Consider the following 18,485-nt stretch of genomic DNA (forward strand, 5'->3'; position numbering starts at 1 on the left):
ATTAAAACTGTTAGTACAGACTTGTTATTCATGAGTTATTGGTCTTTCACACTTCTGAAATGTGTCTGCCAATACCACTCTACTCTCTGTTCCAGTGTGGCTATTAAGTCTGAGGAAATATAGATTAACTTTCTTTTGCCAAAACAGTGCTTTGTGGGAGGATAGTAAGGCCACAGAGTGGTTCAGATTGGTGAGAAAAACAGGAAAGATTAAAGTTCAGTCCATCTTCCTGGTTTTGACATAATTTATGTTAACTACATCTGCATGCGGGCCTAAGTATTAATCACTGAATTACACCATCTGGGCATACATCATACAACAAAGTGAATGAGGAATATAGTATGCTGCTGTGATGAATCTATCCTCATCTGCTTCTACAAATAGCTGACAGAAAGCTGCTGTTTTATTTTTTTTCTTGTTATCGAAAAGCAGCTTTAGATCACTTAAACAGTAAGGAATGAAAAGGGGAAGAATAATTCTGAACAGTTGAAGTTAAGCTTTAAATGTGAAGTATTCTTAATAATCTATAAATTCACATTAACAATAGGTATAATAAAGACCCAAAGTTCTTTCTCGTAATGGGTAAGAATCTACTTAGACCATGATTTTCTAAGTCAACTGTATATGCAAAAATGGACCTTAAATTTTATGTTTGCAAGTAGTTGTAATTATGAATAGATAATTTATGGGGTTCTTTTAATTTGTGTACATCCTTTTTAGATAGGGTAAAGCCCAAGTCCTGTAACCCAGGTTCAAAACTAGCAGCATGTTAGTCAGCAGTTTATTCTGTTATTTTCTAGTTTTCTCATCACGTGTGAAGACAAAGTGTATGTGACGTCTTATATTGTGAAGTAATTTCCAGAATATTTGAGCACCATAGGTAAAAACCTTCAGTTATGTATCTAGAAAAACACAGAGCAGCATTGCCTTATTCTGGGGCTGAGGCTGCTCTTTAGCTAGCATGTCTGCATATATGCCTCTCAAAAAATTCTAACTAGGTAGCTACAGATAGTGTAGATGTGCTTTAGTCATGGTCAAATAATTGATTTTATTTAAAAAATTATTTAGAGTATAATGTAGTAATATACTGACAGCATCTTCTGTTTATTTTGAAATTCCTATGTTCTAAATTATTACTCAAATTCTGAGCTAAACCCACACTAATTACTTTCTAAACATGGAAACCTGCAAATATCCTGCACAGTTATCTTATTCACCTCCATTCACTCAAAAAGGAAAAGAGGGGGGGTTCTTGCTGAGATAAGTCATTATGTAGATTTGATTGCTTTTTGAGTCATATGATGTAGATTAATTGCTGGTCAGCTGATAAAGAGGTATATTACACATCTTAAATTTATTATATATGTATATGACTGTCCTCTTCCCAGTGCTGATGGAAATCTGGTTCAATTTCATTCTCTTCACCTTAGATGAAGTAAATAGCATTTAGCAAAGACAAAAATATTTGTGCTTCTAAATGAAGCAGTGCTTACCTACTTCAAAATTCTATCAGCCATCCACCCCAGAGGATGGGAGTACATTCCTGTGATGAAACTAAATTGTATGAAAATTGAATAAAAAGTTTTCAGAGTAAAATTTTACCATAGACTTTATTGATAAATAGGAATATCACTGTGTAGTCAGAAAAAGTAATGTTTTGGTCAGAGAAGGACAAAGCCCTAGTATTGGAAGGATCAGATTACTCTGTTTGTACTTAAGCACAGCACAGAAGCGATGTCTACTTTTGTCAGTGGCAGAATACCAACTGGGTGGTAGTTTGTTGTTCCTATATGTGAAAACAAAATACAACAAAGCCATCAACAGCTTTGTAAAACTCTTAATAAGTAGTCTATTGAGGTACTAGCTTAAGAGTAGTAAGATATTAATGCTGTTAACATATTAAGATATGTTAAGCATAGTCCCACAAATTGCTATGATTGTGAACCCAATTATTGCCTTTTTTAAAACATCTTTTTGTGGGACAAGAATTGAGTGGAAATTAAAAGAAATCAGGTTCATTCAGAGCTGCAAGCTCTGAATTTAAGAACACCGTTTGAACTGTTAGTAGCACATACAGCAATACAATTCAAGTGAATCATATCCAAACCACACGTAAAATTTTCATGGCCTTCATCATGCTCTGAAGCAGTTAATTTCTTCCTCATTTCTTTAAAAAGTCTTATTTTGTTTCCTTTCGAGAGGAGCTGCCACACGATCTGCCTCAGCTACAGTAGGTAAAGCAATATGCAAAGCGTGAGCCAGAACCTGAGTCATCATACTCCCCTGCTTAGCAGATCTCAGCTAGGTTACTCAGGGGAGCTCAGCCAGGCCCAGGAAAATTAGCTGGTAACGGTTACAAAAGTTACTTGAGTCCTAGGGTATTAAGAGATAGGATAAGGTACTGGGGCATGGTTTTTTAAACAGAAATTCTAAGGTATTCTAAGACTTCTCAACAGGCAGCTAGGCAAAATGAATTTTTTTAGAATAATCTCAAGAAATTCTCTGATTGTTACATTAAAAAGTTGCATAAGATATGTAAAGATACATGAGAACGAAGCAGTTTTCTGCCTGGCCAAATAGTAATTGTTATTCTAAGGGATAAATCCTCCTAGATCACACTAATGAATTTTGCACATATTCACTTCTGATTATACCTACTCTAATAGATTAGAGGTCATATTTTATTTCCATTAACATAAAATGGACTCACAGATGCTGTAACCCTGAGAGGAGTCAGTATAAATGATGTAAAAGTGATGGCTTGATGCTGTAGTGGCAGCATGGAGCTTCCAACTTGTGCTTTGTTGCTGGCCTGTCTACTCATGGAAAATGAACACTGTGTTGGTGAACTGCCCCATCTAGGCTTATCTGGGTCATTAGTTTTATATAATTTACAGCAACCTGGCATAGGGAGCTGCTGATTGTTACCAGGAGTAAGCAAAGGGCATGAGCTGCAAACCATGGTTGCATATACACATTGATGAAACAATTTTAAGATCTCTAATGTTACAGAAAGGGAAGGTAAAACAATACATGAATAATTGTGACTTCTCAGTATGAGATGACCTTTCATACAGCCAGTATCATAGCGCCATAAGCAAGTACCATCTGTTATGTATTTTGGATTTACCCAGCTGTATATACACCTCAGCCGTAGAGGTAAAAGTAAATAGCAGAGCCTGGAGTCTTCCTGCTGGTGAAGGATGAAGGAGTGTGGGAAAGCTTCTCAGTAACTCCATCCTGGAACATGACAAAAGCAGGAAATAAACAGTGATTCTAGGACCATATAGTTATGTGTATAAATAAGAGATCATTAAAATTTCAAATATATCTGAATTTTTCTTTTATTTATGACTCAATGAAATACAAATCAAGTCTCTTTATGTTGTCCCTGGATGATATGCAGTTGGTTCCCTGAGCAACACTGGTATCGTGTTGGCGTGGCATCAAAATGAAAGAACAGAAGTATTATTTTTCTTCTGGAGAACATCTTCAGGAACATTTGGGGTTTATTTAGTAAACAGGACACTGAATTGTTTGAACATGTGCACTTAGTGATAGAGAAAGACAAAAATATTTATCCCCTTCATTCCAGTGTTTTCGAGAATTCTGACATTTTTTTTCATTCTTGGTTATGCTAGAACCCCTCACTTGCCAAACTGAATGAAAAGAAAAAAGGATGGATAGCATACCCTTGCCTTTCTAAAGAGAAAATCTTGAATTTGAAAAGCTTATGGTTTAAATTCCTGATGGAAATTTCAGATGTATAAATGCAGAATGCTTTATATAATATGTTACAATGTGTCTCAAAGTCATAATTTTCTTTCAGAAGCAAAATAGATCCAGAGTAAACTATGGGAGCATATGGTTTGTAATTATAAATACAACAAGTATGCAGTCCTTAGCTAAAAGTTTTCTTTTCTTCTCTTTCTGTTTTGAAGTCGATTGATCCCGGTCAGCAGTTCACATGGGAACACTCTAACCTGGAAGTAAACAAACCAAAGAATAGATATGCGAATGTAATTGCATACGACCATTCTCGTGTTCTACTCTCAGCAATAGAAGGTAAGGAGACCTTTAAACTTAAACTAATTAAATCCTAAAATCCAGTATAATTTAACCTCCTGATATCTTCACATAAAAATATAAAGAAGTGGTATTTTCCTATAGTATTTTCCTATTCCTAAAGTATTTTCCTATCCTAAGGTAAATTCCTATGATGACAATCTTTTTCTGATGTTCATTCTCAGTAATTCATTATGAAAATGCACTAAAATTGACACAGGGTCACATATAGCACTGAATGCATCAGGTCCCTGTGTGTATGCCAATGTGTTATCTAAAGTAAATTATCATTGCTGTTTATTTACACTAATACTACAAAGTAAATACAGCAGTAACCACGCACAAATTGAGCCTTTTGTTGGTCAATGACATTATCAACATATCCGCTTATTGAGTTTCAGTTGCCAAATACTTAATGTGGGAAAAAAGTAAGTTCACCTTTACATTCTCAGGGAGAATTTTGAGAGCTCTCTGTTAAAACTTGTCTTTGCTTCTTTTCCATTTATAATCTGAGTGCTAAACAAGAGTCTTTAAACAAGTGCCCATACGCAGACATTGTTGGATCCTCAGCATTTCGCTGCCAAAAGATGGGCAGAGGGGTATAATGAGAGCTCTTCATTGTATCTTTCTTTGTCAAAAAGCGTTCCAAACACTTGAACAACTTAGAGTTTTAACTTAGGCAAACTGTCCAGGGTGATTAGCACTGGTATTGAGTCTCTTGCAATGGGATGCACTGGTTTTCACTCAGAGGATTCCTTTTCTTATCAATTCTGCCTTACCGTTAACCTGCTTCGTGAGATGAAGACAGATTTTCAGTTTATTCTGTATTGTTGACAGTCAGGTATTGATGATGGCCAGAATATAATAGGGTATATATTTAAGTGAAGCAATTTAAATGAAAATAAATTTTGCCTTTAGTAACTCTGACAAGGCTTGCATATGATGCATAAAATGTAGGGAACTGTATTCAGGGTCATGATTATGCTACAAATTAAACTGCACGGTGTTTTAATTTACACTTACAAACAGCTTCTTGCCTTTGGCTACTTCAGACCTGAAGACACTGGATACAGGAGGGACAATATTTTTAGGTGTAATCCATTTTTATGTTAGCTGCTTGGTGAATAAAAAGGCAATCCCACAGACTGAAGTTTAGATCTTCCCTTATTTATTGCAGCCGCATACTGTGGGCTTTGATAACACAGACAAGAGCTTCTCAAATATTTTAGAAAATGTAAATGATTGCCTTGAAGAATTTGCATATGATAATTTGCTTATGTTTGTTCCACCTCTGAGGCTCAAATAACATTTCTGACAAGATTTATTGTAACATCACTTATATTTTTCACATTGCCTTGTAGAAGAATATAGCTATATAGAAACCAGCTGCTACCTTGTAGAACTGCCTTTCTCAAAGCTGAAGAAAGGGGTATTTTAATTAATATTGTATGTGATGTAATTCAAGAAGAATATCCCTTTGTGTGTCACTGGTCCAGAGAACTAAATGCATGGTCAGGAAAGGCCAGGAACAGCAATTGGACAGAGATTTTGAACTGTTAAGCAGTTCTTTGAAACAAAATGTTTAGCCAGAAATAAGTCTATTTGACAGAAGACTCAATATTTTCATAGGATTGTGTTTGGAAAAAGAGTTGTGTAATGGGAAGAGGAAAGAGAGGAAGAAATCTAATTGCAAACAAAATTATTTGTTCATTTATGTCAGACATCTGGGCATTAAAAGTTGTGCCAGGTTCCCCTTCATGTGAATGGCCAAAAAAACTTGGTTTCCTTAAAGAAAATTAACATATTCAGAGAAAAGGAAGAAAATTCAAGGCAAAACAGAAAATATTTGTCAAAGCAATTAAAAGTACCAAATTACACATTACATTAGACTACTTTTTAAAATAATAGATAGTAAAAATATTTAAAAATCTACATTGTACCTGTAGGAAAGGAATGAGTATTTTAAGGAGCAGGGACAACCTACAGTTAAATTGTAATGTTTAATTCCCTTTTTTAAGTAAGAAATACCATGATGAGGCTAAAATTTCTAACTCTACAGTACTCAGTGACCCTAAACAAAGAAAAATATTTTAGCCCTTTGAAATATCACCGTTAGATGTAAAATCACAAGTGGGATTTTGACCCAGTTGGTGATTTGCATAATTTTAAGTGGTTTCTCAGTCTTCGGCTTATGGTGAAAAAAGCAACATAAATCAAATATTAAATGCCTTTTTGTGCTATGATAATTTGTATTGAATACAGCAAGAATTTTGTATTTAATTATTCGTTAAATTTTTCCCCCTGGGATTTTGCATGATTGTGTTTCTGAAGTTGTGTGTATGTACCTTCATAAGTTTAATACATTGGTCTTGGCATTTGGAATAAGTGCTTTTCTTCCAAGTTGTAAGTAAATATTCCTACAATGAAAATATGCCGTCTACCTAGCATTTTGTTAACAGCTGTGTTTGTTTTCATGCTACCAGAGTAATCAATACTTTGAATATTGTTTTCTTAAAAAAATATCCTTTATCTATGTTACTGTACAAGTTGATCAGGACCTAAATTTGGACTACACTACATAGTGTTACAACTACATGGAGAATATTTGCTTGGATTTTACATATAAGCCTAATCTGCAATTCTTTGGTGTCCATAAGAAGGCATGCTATCAGTGAGATTTGAATAAGTACTGCACTTTCTAAGATTAAGATCTCCATTCTACACCATTTGTTCCCATTTAAGAGCAAATATATATGAACAAGATACTAAGCATCTGCCAAACTGTAACCCTACACTGACAGTCACTTTGCCTCTTGATGGTGTTGCGCAAATGTGGAATGCTGTAATTGCTACTCTAGAATGGGGTATGACGCTGGTTTTGTTCAGCTGCCCAGCTCTGACCATAGCCAATATGAAGCATTTCCTAGAAAGTCTTAAGAAGCATGCAGCAGATATTTAAAATTCCTTCTTTCCACCCATTCATAGTATCGAGTCGTTAAAAATTGTGTTAGTACTGAAACATAAGGCTTAGTTGTACCTTTTTAACTTCTGTTACACATATTCAGACCTGGTTTTGAATCCCTGCTACGTTCTTGGCCTCTGTAATTGCATATAGCATGGAGTTCCACAATAGAATTGCTCACTTTGCAAGAATTTTTTTTTTTTTTTATATTATTAAACTCACCACTGTTTAAACTTTTATTACATTAGACATCCCTTTGGAAAGACACTCAGATTAGTTGTGGTAATTTGAATTTCCACCTGCAGGAAAATATCACATCGCAAAATTTTGTTCCCACGTTCTTGAAATCTCGTTGCTAATGTTGTGCTGCCTTTGGATGTGTCTGGGAGGGACACTTGGAGGTTTACAGTGTGATGAAAGAATGTTATAATGTAGTGAAGTTTACTGTAGACTTCTAAATGGTTTTGAGAGGAGAATTTTCAGATTAAAGGAGAGATAGAGCAAGTTAAAGCAGCTAGGTCTGTGATCTTAAACCTCTAAGGAGTAAATAAAATTACTGGGGGGAAAAATTATTAAACATTCTGCATTTTAAAAAGTCTTGCCAGTTCTTTTAGGAGACATCCAAGACTAAAAGTTTGCCATATGTGGTGTGGATTTGCATAACGACAGTGATTAAAAAAAAGTTTAAAAACAGTATCTATCGTATTTCAGCAGTGTAATTTTTGTTTGATGGGAAATATAATGGCTTTAAAATGCTGCTAAAGCTTGAAGTCTCTGACTGTAATATAAATGGACAAGAAAGAAAAAGACAAAAACTGCTAATATTATTTGATTGCTAGTTTTTGGTAAATTATCATCAAGTATGTAGGCCATCTTCTTTAGATTTAGAAAGTATCCTGGTCAACATAAATTCTTGAACATCTACTGCACATTCATGGATTATGCAAATATTTTCACTCTCTCACATTACCTTTATGTTGCATTCTGATAACAATGTGTTGTTACACAGTTAGCGTAATTGTATGCACTTTCCCCCTGCAAGCCTGGAGTGCCTTAAAAACAACAAAAGTATTTCAGTGATGAAGTAATGGGATAGAAAAAGATAAGTGAAGTAGGCTTCATGGTGTAGAAGTCTCTCTGAAGTAGACTTCACAGAGTAAACTTCATGGTGGTTGTCTCAACAGCAATGCCAAGACAAGTTGTAGGCATAACTACTTATGCTGTTATAGTTGTAACGTAACAACAAAAATTGTGTCATTCTTGACACCCTTGAAATCAGCTCAGAACAAGTCTGACTTTTTCCTGTATACATACCCACACTGTTCATTGGAGAAATCTTCAGCAGAATGTCTACTGGCTTTGTTCTTGAATGGATAATGAAATTTTGGCACCTCACAATTTACTGTGCAAAGTCGTACTGAAACTGGTTTTTGCAGGAATTATCAAACCAGAAATAATTTCATTTCCTATTAGTAGAGGCACTCATTGGCCCTTTTAGTGCATCATTTAGAGGTAAAAATGAATATTTCTATCCAAAAAAAAAGACTCCTTTGATAAATTACTTTGGTGTTACTCAGTCTTAAAGAGTTGGAGAATCACTAAATCAAGTTTCAGACAGCTGTAAAGTAATCACAGTATGATAACTTGGTGTTGGATTTCGATATCTGCTTTGAACTATCTTGCAACTTACTGCTGTCTCAGTGTATTGTGGCCAGCGTTCTGGCACAATGCTGTTAATCTGACTCTGTGAGGAACGCACTGAAGAATCTGTTTACTTTCATTCTGTACCCTTTCTTAATACTAGCCAACTTTTAAAACAAAATAAAAAAGAACAAATCCAAGCTTCCTTTCTTTTTCTTAACAGAGCTCTTCCTGTCTCCCAACCTGTTTTTCTGCTACTCACCTTCCAGGTTTCTCTTCTTGCCTGCAGATCTCCTACAGCTCCTAGTTCTTAGTTTCCATCCCTACATTTCAAGATTTTATTTTTCTCATCTTTTCCTTTTCCTTGCAGGTATTTGTCTTATGTCCTCTACACAATCCCTTTCTTTGTCTTGCTTAATACTGTACCTTCTACCCACCCCTTTTTGACATTGTCTTCTTCCCATAATTCTCTGTAATCCAACATTTCACTTTTAGACTCCATATTTTTCATCCTTTCCCTCTTCACCACTGTCCTAGTCCTAATCGTCCATCCACAATCCAGCAATATATAGGTTTTCTTTTTCTGTAATTTCTTTTTCCTTCTTAATTTATATTGTTAGGATGATACTAGTGAATTTTCAGCAGTCTTTGTAAAAACCTTTCATTTTAGCAGTGATTATTACTACAATATCTTCATTGGGCTTGTGCTGCTTCATTTCTCAATGAGTTCTTACAGTACAAATTTGTGCATAGACAATTTGATAATCTCCTTAACTATGTGGATTTTATGTTACAAAAACTTCCACATGAACAGTCGTTACTGGCACTTAGTAGTTGCCTTAGTTAATTTTTGCTCTGACAAAGTTTAAAACATCAGTCGTTGATTTAAATGAATAGTACAGCCTCATCAGCATTTTGAGTTCATTGTTGCATTTTTCCAACTTGTTTACAAGCATGAAATAATTTAATCCTATTACTTCACACTCTTTTTATGACTAACAGCACATCTCTTAGGGAAGTAGCACAGAAACAAAGGTTTATGGTTTAATTTGTTTTAAATAGAAAGGCTGTTCAGTACTTAGCCTTTGTAAAGGCTTGAAATAATTTCATTATTCGATTTCAGTTTGTGAATAAAATGTGAAGTCTAATTAAAGCTATTTAAGATTATAACTGTCTTCGGGAAATCAAGTGAATCATTCTGAGGTCTACATTATTAGCCTTCTGGATCTGAGTCTATGTTGCAGCAAGCTGTACTGTCATCTCAGTTCATGAGTACAGTCTCAGTATAAATTGGGAGCTATAGAGTTCATTTGTTTTTTTAATCCTTTGCACTTAATCGTGGCATTGGCTAATTTTATTTCACTGCTCATTCACTCTTACACTGTAAAATCTGGACTGCTTTGTCCTCTTGAGATATTTGAAAATGGGATGTCTTTTATGCTCAACTACTCCCCTGATTCTTCCCCCATTGTGCTTGATTCCTGTCTGGCAGAATAAGGAGACTGCAGACTGTGGTCATTCATCACCATAATTGAAAAGGCTACTAGAAAAATAGTTATGGTAGAATTATGATCTGGAAGCTTAGTCTTCAGCTGTCTTTGTGTGCAGAAACTGTGTCTCAGGTTGTACTGTGTGGGTTACCCTAAATTTACATTTCAGGTATGACATCCTAAATCTGCAGTAAATCCCACTGATGCCAATAGACTTAGTTAAGGTTCATATCAATATTACTGAAGGCAGAATTTGGTTGCTTTGTCCCCTTCTTGACCCATGTTTTTACAGAACAACTGACCTCTCTTAACTATTAAACCCAAATTTAAGTAATGATGGCAATTGCTGCTGTGTTTGTGAGTATGTTGCCTTCAAGCTACGGCAGCATACAAAGGTTTGCAGGATTTCATTGTACTGCAGTCAAAGTAGTTGTCATTTGATTGTTTTTGCACTATTAGACTTGACAGAGAATTGTTTAGCTTTCTCAGCTCAGAATGAGGTTATGGCCAGAAAAATCATTGCAGAAAGTGACATTTTAATGTTTAGATTTATTTACCTTTGATAATTGTTTCTGCTTGGTCAGTGTAGATGTTTACAGATGTTCGGTTTTTGTATATGTTATTTTTAAAGTGCACACACTTCACTAGGCCTCCTATGATAAGGCACCTGCCCTAGAGGGCTTTAAGTTTATGCATTCTGGGGGCATAGCTGATGAAGCGAAAAGTGGTGTGGCAAAGTATGAGAAAGAAAGTGAGAGTGGGAAAATGATATTACAGAATACAAAAGGATTTTGGAACAAGATGTGAAACTGAGGTCATGCATGAAAACAGTGATGAAAAAAGACTGTGTGAGAGATGGATGTGATACTTAAAGGCCCTATGAGAATGGATGGAGAACAGAGAAAACACCTAATGGATACTGTGGGTGAGAAAGACAATGGAGCTGAGCATTGTGAATCCTGTTGTTCTCCTGATCTCAATAGAGATATAACCCTATAGAGTACTGTGTTGTCCTAGAGATAAACCCTTGATGAATATCTTCTTGCAGTGCAAAGTGTTGGAGCAGCACCTGGGTTTTCCCGAAACTGCATTAGCTAAGTCACTAATGGTTCCTCAGGTCCTGCAGTACATGGACTTTCCTGTCCATGTCCCAGCCACATCCTTTTCATGCACCAAGAGGCTGAGTTCTGGCTAAAGAACATACAGGATTTTTTGTGTCCTCTTGATAAAAGCCAAGTGGAGAAATACAGAGGAAGCTGGGAAGAAATCTTCTTTGCAAATACCAGTAATTGCTAACCTTAATTCTTTCTTACTAGCATCTGTGATCAAGGAGGGTATAATCTGGAAACTTTACTTCATTGTAATGCAAAGAATTTGAATTTATTTAATGTAGAAGTTATTTATTTCAATATGATTTATCAATAAATTTAATACAAGTTAGGAAGTAGAAAGACCATTTACAATTTTAAGCATTCTAGATGCTTTTACATCAGGTACTAGGACTGGCTGCTAAGATTTGTAAAGATCATTCTTTAGCGCACACTTTGCTATACTTCTCATGCTTAATTTTCATGCTGACTTTGTGCAGTAACAGCTCCAGAGGACAGCTTTCCCAGAAGATCATTTAACCACTTTACAAAGTGTTGTTTTTCTTTTTCATTTTTACCTCAGGCTTTTATTTATAACATATGCTTCAAAGTATGATACCAGGGATCATAATATAATTCTAATTTATGCAGAAAACATTTCTTACCAGCCTTCTCAGTTCCTTTGGTAATAATACCCAGTTGGTGTAGATTTCTCCTGTTGGCTTCATTTTTCTTTCTCATCTGTTTTGTGCAAAAATGTTTTATTATCTTGATAAAGGAAGAAAATACAGCATTGTGCCTAGTAGTTGTATTTTCTAAGTCATTAATTCCAATATCCACAGTAAGAAGTGTCATGTAAAAAAGTTTCAAGTTGATAAGAGTGAGGCTTTTGAACTCCAATTTCTGCCTTTCATGGAGGGAAATCATGCTTTTCAGCTACAGACAATGCAGGTTTTAAATGTTTTTTATTTTGTTTTATTTTTCTCCCAGAAGGGACTTTCAATCAGTTCTAACCATAGTCAACCAGTCTTCCTGTGTCCATCCATGCATCTTACCCGGGGATTGCCATTTGCTGTCTTTCGTGTGCCCCTGAAGTTACAAACTCTTTCCTTCCCTGAAATATATTGTCAGATTTTACCTTTAATTGTATAGAAAGTCAAATTAAAATAAAACGTGTGTTTAAATATAATTTGAACATACAAAACAAGAAAATCTGTTAAGATTTCTTGGGCACAAAGGCGAAATTTTATGCCAGGCTACAGCTGCAGTAACCCATAATCTGAATAATTTCAAGATTATATTGGGTCTTAATTAGTGTCACAGTTAATCAGTGGGTTTGTTCATTACTAAATAAGTAGTGGAATGAAAAACTAAGTTTACCCAGAATGAGTGGAGAAACTTCAAACTGTAGCTAAAAACAAAAAAAGCAAAAAAAAGGTTGAAGAGGTACTTCTACTTTCCATTCAAATTTAAGCTATTTTGGAAAACATTTTCAGATGTATGCCACTGGTTGTCAGGAAAGACCTTTTGTGTCATTTTATTATGATGCATAGCTCTGTACTTCAGCTAACTCTTCTGGGGAACACTTCCATTTTTAAGACTGCAGTGATGTGGGAAACACTGTTTTGCCATCCCATCAGCACTGAGATCTCACATGAGTATCTTTTCTTCCTCAAGTCATCATTTAAAAAACCATCAGTGACATAAAAACTGGTGTCTGCCGTGCTTTGTCTTCCAACATAGTCTGAGTTAAAAGCTGGACACTGCACCACTGGGTCCAAGAGGGACAGGTCTGAGACATCTATGTCCATATTTACCCCTTTCTGTGAGCACGGCTGCCTTATTAGTATAGACTACTAACATGGTCTTCTCTACAGCTAATACTCCTCCTCGATCTTGGCAGACACCATGTTATGGTTTGCTTTCAGTACAGACATGGCACTGCATACCCTCAATTAAAGAGATTCCAGTTAGGAGCTGGCTCACCTGCATGTGGCTCAAAGCATGGACATGTGTCTGGTAGACACACCCAAAGTCCCTCTGTAAGTCTTGTCCGAAATACCTGAGCCTCAAGCATTTGGCCATGTAAGTCCAATGTGCCCGGAGGTCTTGGATTCCGCCTTCTGTTCATGCATTTAATTTTTATTCAGGCTTGCAGAGGTCTATATTTCATGCACACACCATATAACAGATTCCGCTGTTTCTTAAACCTGACTTACATAATGTGTTTTGTTAAAATAAAGCTCATTGTTAGCTTCCCATGTAATGGGAAAAAATGAATGTAGCAGTAATATTAATAGTCTGACAACATTAACCCTTTTTCTATTTTTAAAAGAAATGCAGTGAACTCGACAGGAGAGTTAAATGGCGCCTACTCAGGGCACCTGATGGAGACACTTCCCTGTCTGGCCCAGGCAGAGGCTACCATACCTGGTGGGTGACTGCAGGCAGTGTCAGATCAGCTTTTAAATGCTGCTGTTTCTACTCTCAGGTCTCTCCATCTGCTACAGATTTTCAGGCTTCTTTTATACTTCCTCATGAGACTGAGTCCTTTGTTTCAAAAGAATGGTTATTCCCAGAGAGACCATCATACCCCTCGGCTCCACAAATGGCATACACTCACTTGCAAGTACCCATGTACTACTTGGCATGCAGCAAGCTGAGATTCGCTGAGCCAGCTGTGTCACGGGATTTTTTTAGCCCTTGTAGAACAGGACAACACACAAATGCTGCCCCATGTTTTCACTCTTCTCTCTTTGCAGGCATACCAGGCAGTGACTATATCAATGCCAACTACATTGATGGATACAGAAAGCAGAACGCTTATATAGCAACACAAGGGGCATTGCCAGAAACCTTTGGTGACTTCTGGAGAATGATGTGGGAGCAACGGGGTGCAACTGTCGTCATGATGACGAAACTAGAGGAGAGGTCCAGGGTGAGGAAAGCATATACAATGTTAATAATATTGTACCTGAGTAATCACTTACATAAGATTTGTTGCTTTATATGTTGTGTCTGCCTCCTTTATATGCACAAGAACTGATTCTTTTTTTAGGTTGTCAACAGTTTAAAGTGTCCATACTATGAAAATTACTTATATAGGAAATGTTAGCTCCACTGTGAAATTACCAAGTCACACTACTTACTTCGCAGAGCCTTTTATACTCTGACCCATGGTGACGTTTTGTTTTCTGTTTCAGTCATATTGGAAATATTAGAAGGTGATTGAAAATGCTACTTTCCCTGTAGTGTCAAGAATACGATTGTATCATCCTGTTATGAAGAAGTTTATGTATGTCAACAGCATTAAATTTTCAGTTTTATATGGTATAGATTAAACATTACTTAGATCACTGAGGATTTGGATTTCCTTAAGAAGCATAAGAATTTTTTTTAGCACATGCTGGGTGTTAGGAAAACTACAACAGCATGTGCAGTAATAGAATACAAAACTATCTGTGGTATTTCAAATTCAATTTTACAGGGCAAAGTAAAATTATGAAAGTCAAAGACTAAAACATAAGGATACTATTCTAATAATAGAAGTGTTAGAAAAAAAAGATGTGCTATATTTGAAGGGTAATTAAAAGTAATAATACCTTTTTGTTAAGTAATAAGAAAAGTGATAGAAAGAGTAGTACCAGACCACTGTGTGTTGCATGAAGATTTACTAGCCGGTCCGTGTTTGATGGTATTCATCAATTCTAATGTCAGATGTTATTTGGGGAGGGAGGGGAGTGAAAGGGAAAAAAATAAGAAGAGAAAAATGGTGAGAAAAAGACAAGGGGAAAAAAACCCATTCTCAGTGGTCAGTCAGAGGGAGAATTGAGTGTCCAGCCCTCAGCATCCTCTCCAGTAGAGCAGGTGATTCCCCCATCATACTTTTCCCACAATAACTCTGTATTTTATGTCAAGATGTACTCAAACTCCTCATGGGTTGTTCCTGCTTATGATGCTGTTATTGTTGCTGGGAGCGTGTGTTGACTGGGGAAGGTGTTATGTGGCTGGTTCATTGCTGAGCTTTCTGCAAACACATTAATGAGTCCTGTAGTGTAAACCAGAAGCTACAAACAAATGTAAAAATCAGGAAAGGGGAGAAAGAAGGGGTGATACTAACATCAGTGGCAATTGCTTCCCTTGGGAACCTTCCAGAAAAACAGTATCAGTGTTTGCAAGTATAAGCCCAGGCGATGAATTACAAATGAGTGCAACAGGAAAAATACTGCCACAGGCATTCCAGTACGCTGTCCTGGGAGCTTGTGTGAAGGGGTAGGGAGCTGCAAGTGGGAGGCAGGCTGCAAGATTGCAGGTGGAAGACTCTCAGCAATACAGAAAGCTAAGGTTCCTAAGGCGCTGTGCAACATGTGTTAAAGAATGCCATAAATACAGAGGATCAAGAACAGTTCAGAAAGAAAGAAAGAGACTAGGGAGGATGAGAGGAGATTTACTATCCAGAAAAGCTTTTCAATCAGTAAGAAGTATCTTATGGAGGTAACTGGATAATAGTTGATATTTCAGTCACTCATGTATGAGCTCCATTTCAAAATGAAAATATTTTTGCATATATAAGCTTGGAACAGGGGGGAATGCACTGTGAAGCCTAATGCTGTACTGTGCTGGCATTGATGGTTTTTCTTCATACTTGGATACGTATAATTGCAATGATTACGTAACCTGTTGAACCTCTTGGCAGCGGTCATTCCTTTCTGGAGGCTTATCAAAGTACATATATATTTACTCTTTTACCATTTCATCACTTTTTAAAAATAGAGTAGGTTTTTTGTAGTTCAAGCAATGTATAGCATTCTAATTATAGAATCTCTTTCTGCATGTAAATTTAGCCTACATTAACACCACTGCCTGTATGTACCTGATGGCAATTAGTACATAGCAGAGGGTAATTCTATCAGAAATTTTCATTTTATCTTGAGTCTACAGGCCTTGTCTAATCTAGGCACTGACAGTTGTTTGGAATTAAGCAAATGGAATTTTACCCATTTCTTCACTAATTACTTCTTACATAATAAAGTTGCTGCTAAATAGCATCAGTGCTTAGAAAAAATCTGATCCTAATAAGCAGCCCGTTGCAGAAGGTATGCTTAAATACTTGAGAGTTTATCTTAATACTGCAGGCCACAGACAGCCACTGTCTAGAAAGATGTTTTGATCTAACTAAATGGAATGCTACTCATTCTCTCCAATAATTGCTTAGCAGAGTTTTAAGCTAACTCTAGCTTTTGCTGACTGCACCCTAAGAAAACACTAGTCAGAATACTAATCACCTCCAGAAGTGATTAACATTCAGCAGCAATACATTCCCTGAGTGTAATGAGAGACCAGACAATCTAGTCGATGGATTGTCTGTGCATTCAGTGCTTATGTTTGCATATTTTTGTGCATAATTTAGCTTATTCTGTGTTCACAGGTCAAGTGAGTTTGATGCACTTAATGCAGAACATTAGAGAGCAGCTATCCAGTATGTAATTCAGCTCCAGTCTTAGAGACTGCAACTCTGTGAATATGGCATACTAGTTACTTCTTCTCCCAATACAGTAGCTATATGTAATGTAATTAGTGGTATCGATGGTGAGGAAGCAGTGGGAATCCCTGTGTGGGAAAAGGCTAAGATGACAATATTTCATTGTTATTTTTATTCATGCTATCATTTTTATATAACATATCCTTATAGCAGGCAACCAAGTGAAATTTCAAACATGAAGTACAAACACTTTACATACCATTAGAGATGAAGATCTTCACTAATTTTGTTTCTCTTTTTCATTTGATTCCTTTTTGATTGCTTTTGTGTCTTGGCAGCCTCATCATTATTCCTGCTGCAAGGCAAGGCTATTGCTCTCTGGGACTTCATCTGCTTTCCATCTCTGTGTCGTCATTTCTGTTTAGCGTCCTTTTTTCATTATGTAGTCCTGCAGCTTGATATCAGCCTTTTTAACCTGGACTGCATAGATAAAGATGGAGATTTTAATTGCTCTGCAGAAACAAAGTTGGTTCATTAGCATGTGTTAGATGTCTGAGTAACTTCAGCTTTGAAAATGTACATATTTTACAGCTGAGTACATCAAATGAAGATGTTACAGTGAATTAATTATTCATTTGTTTGCCTAAAAGGAAGCTTCAGGAAAAGAGAAGCTTTTTCACTTGTAACCTTTCACACTTTGTTGGTTTTGTATGAAATGTCATCACCTGAATCTCACTTGACCTAAACCAGACTAGAGAAAGTCAGTCCCATCATTCAGCTACCATGCACATAATTTATATCAATAAGGATTATGCACACTGGCAGTGCATGGAACAGTGTTGGTAGCATATTTGTCACATACATGAGTTTAACCTAAATGAAAAAGAAGAATGATATTGAAAGTTGCAAATTAGAGATTTAAAAAAGCCGTTGTGTGTTACACTAAGGAAAGCTGTAAGTTGTTAATGTGTGATACCTCTCTTCCCCACTCTGTCTTCCCTTCTGCCCCCAGGAGTGAAGATTTTCCCATTATTTTTTTAGATCCTCTGAATTAATTGAATGTTCTGAGAGCTCTTGTGCTGTAGTGAATTATGTGAATGATCAGATGAAGACAGAGAATCTCACTTTATAGGAAAAGATAATATTGCCTCAAACAGGAAACATTTAGTCCTGCCTCCTGTTTCAGGGTAGGATACTATTGTGGATTGTCCACTTGAAAGATAATTCAATCCTTTTCTTCTTTGCTATACAATTTCTTATTTTTGAATACACTTGATATGTTGTTTTGGAACTGATAGAAAATACCTCCCTCCTTAACCTCATTGCCAATATTTTCTGTGTTGGACCATAGTGCCTAAGATTAGAATCTTCTGGCAAAAAAGTCACCAATCAGGCCAAAAGTAAATTATGATGTAATAACCCGTAGAATTATTCAAACATGAGCCAGATTCTGAACTTGTATATTGATGTTGAAGGATTTAGCTTTCATACTGATACTATCGCCTTCGTTCAAATTTGCTAATGTCTAAATGAAAACATGATGAAATGACATTTGTGGCATTCTGCTAGCCTGATTAGACACTTACTTGACTGTCAGGAAGTGGATATCATCATCAATATTATAAGCCAAGAACATCTAAAAGTATAAGCATAGAACAATCATCTTGGCTTCTCAGAGTCCAACATCTTGAATCCTGAGTTTCCACTGGGAAGGGGGAGGTAGAAACAAATCCAGTTAAAAAGTCTTGTATCCTATC

General features: G+C 36.2%; 1 protein-coding gene across 7 annotated transcripts in view; it reads left to right on the plus strand.

Moving 5' to 3' along the window:
• The window catches only part of PTPRD (protein tyrosine phosphatase receptor type D), a 458,392-nt gene that overhangs the window by 392,835 nt on the left and 47,072 nt on the right, over positions 1-18,485 (plus strand). For all 7 annotated transcript variants that reach the window (XM_075078277.1, XM_075078282.1, XM_075078275.1 and 4 more), the window contains 2 exons: positions 3,942-4,065; positions 14,009-14,184. In XM_075078277.1, coding sequence (XP_074934378.1) covers positions 3,942-4,065; positions 14,009-14,184 — 300 coding nt within the window. The remainder of the gene's footprint in view (positions 1-3,941; positions 4,066-14,008; positions 14,185-18,485) is intronic.

The sequence above is a fragment of the Phalacrocorax aristotelis genome, chromosome Z, assembly GCF_949628215.1.
Source record: "Phalacrocorax aristotelis chromosome Z, bGulAri2.1, whole genome shotgun sequence".
NCBI classification, from domain to species: Eukaryota; Metazoa; Chordata; class Aves; order Suliformes; family Phalacrocoracidae; genus Phalacrocorax; species Phalacrocorax aristotelis.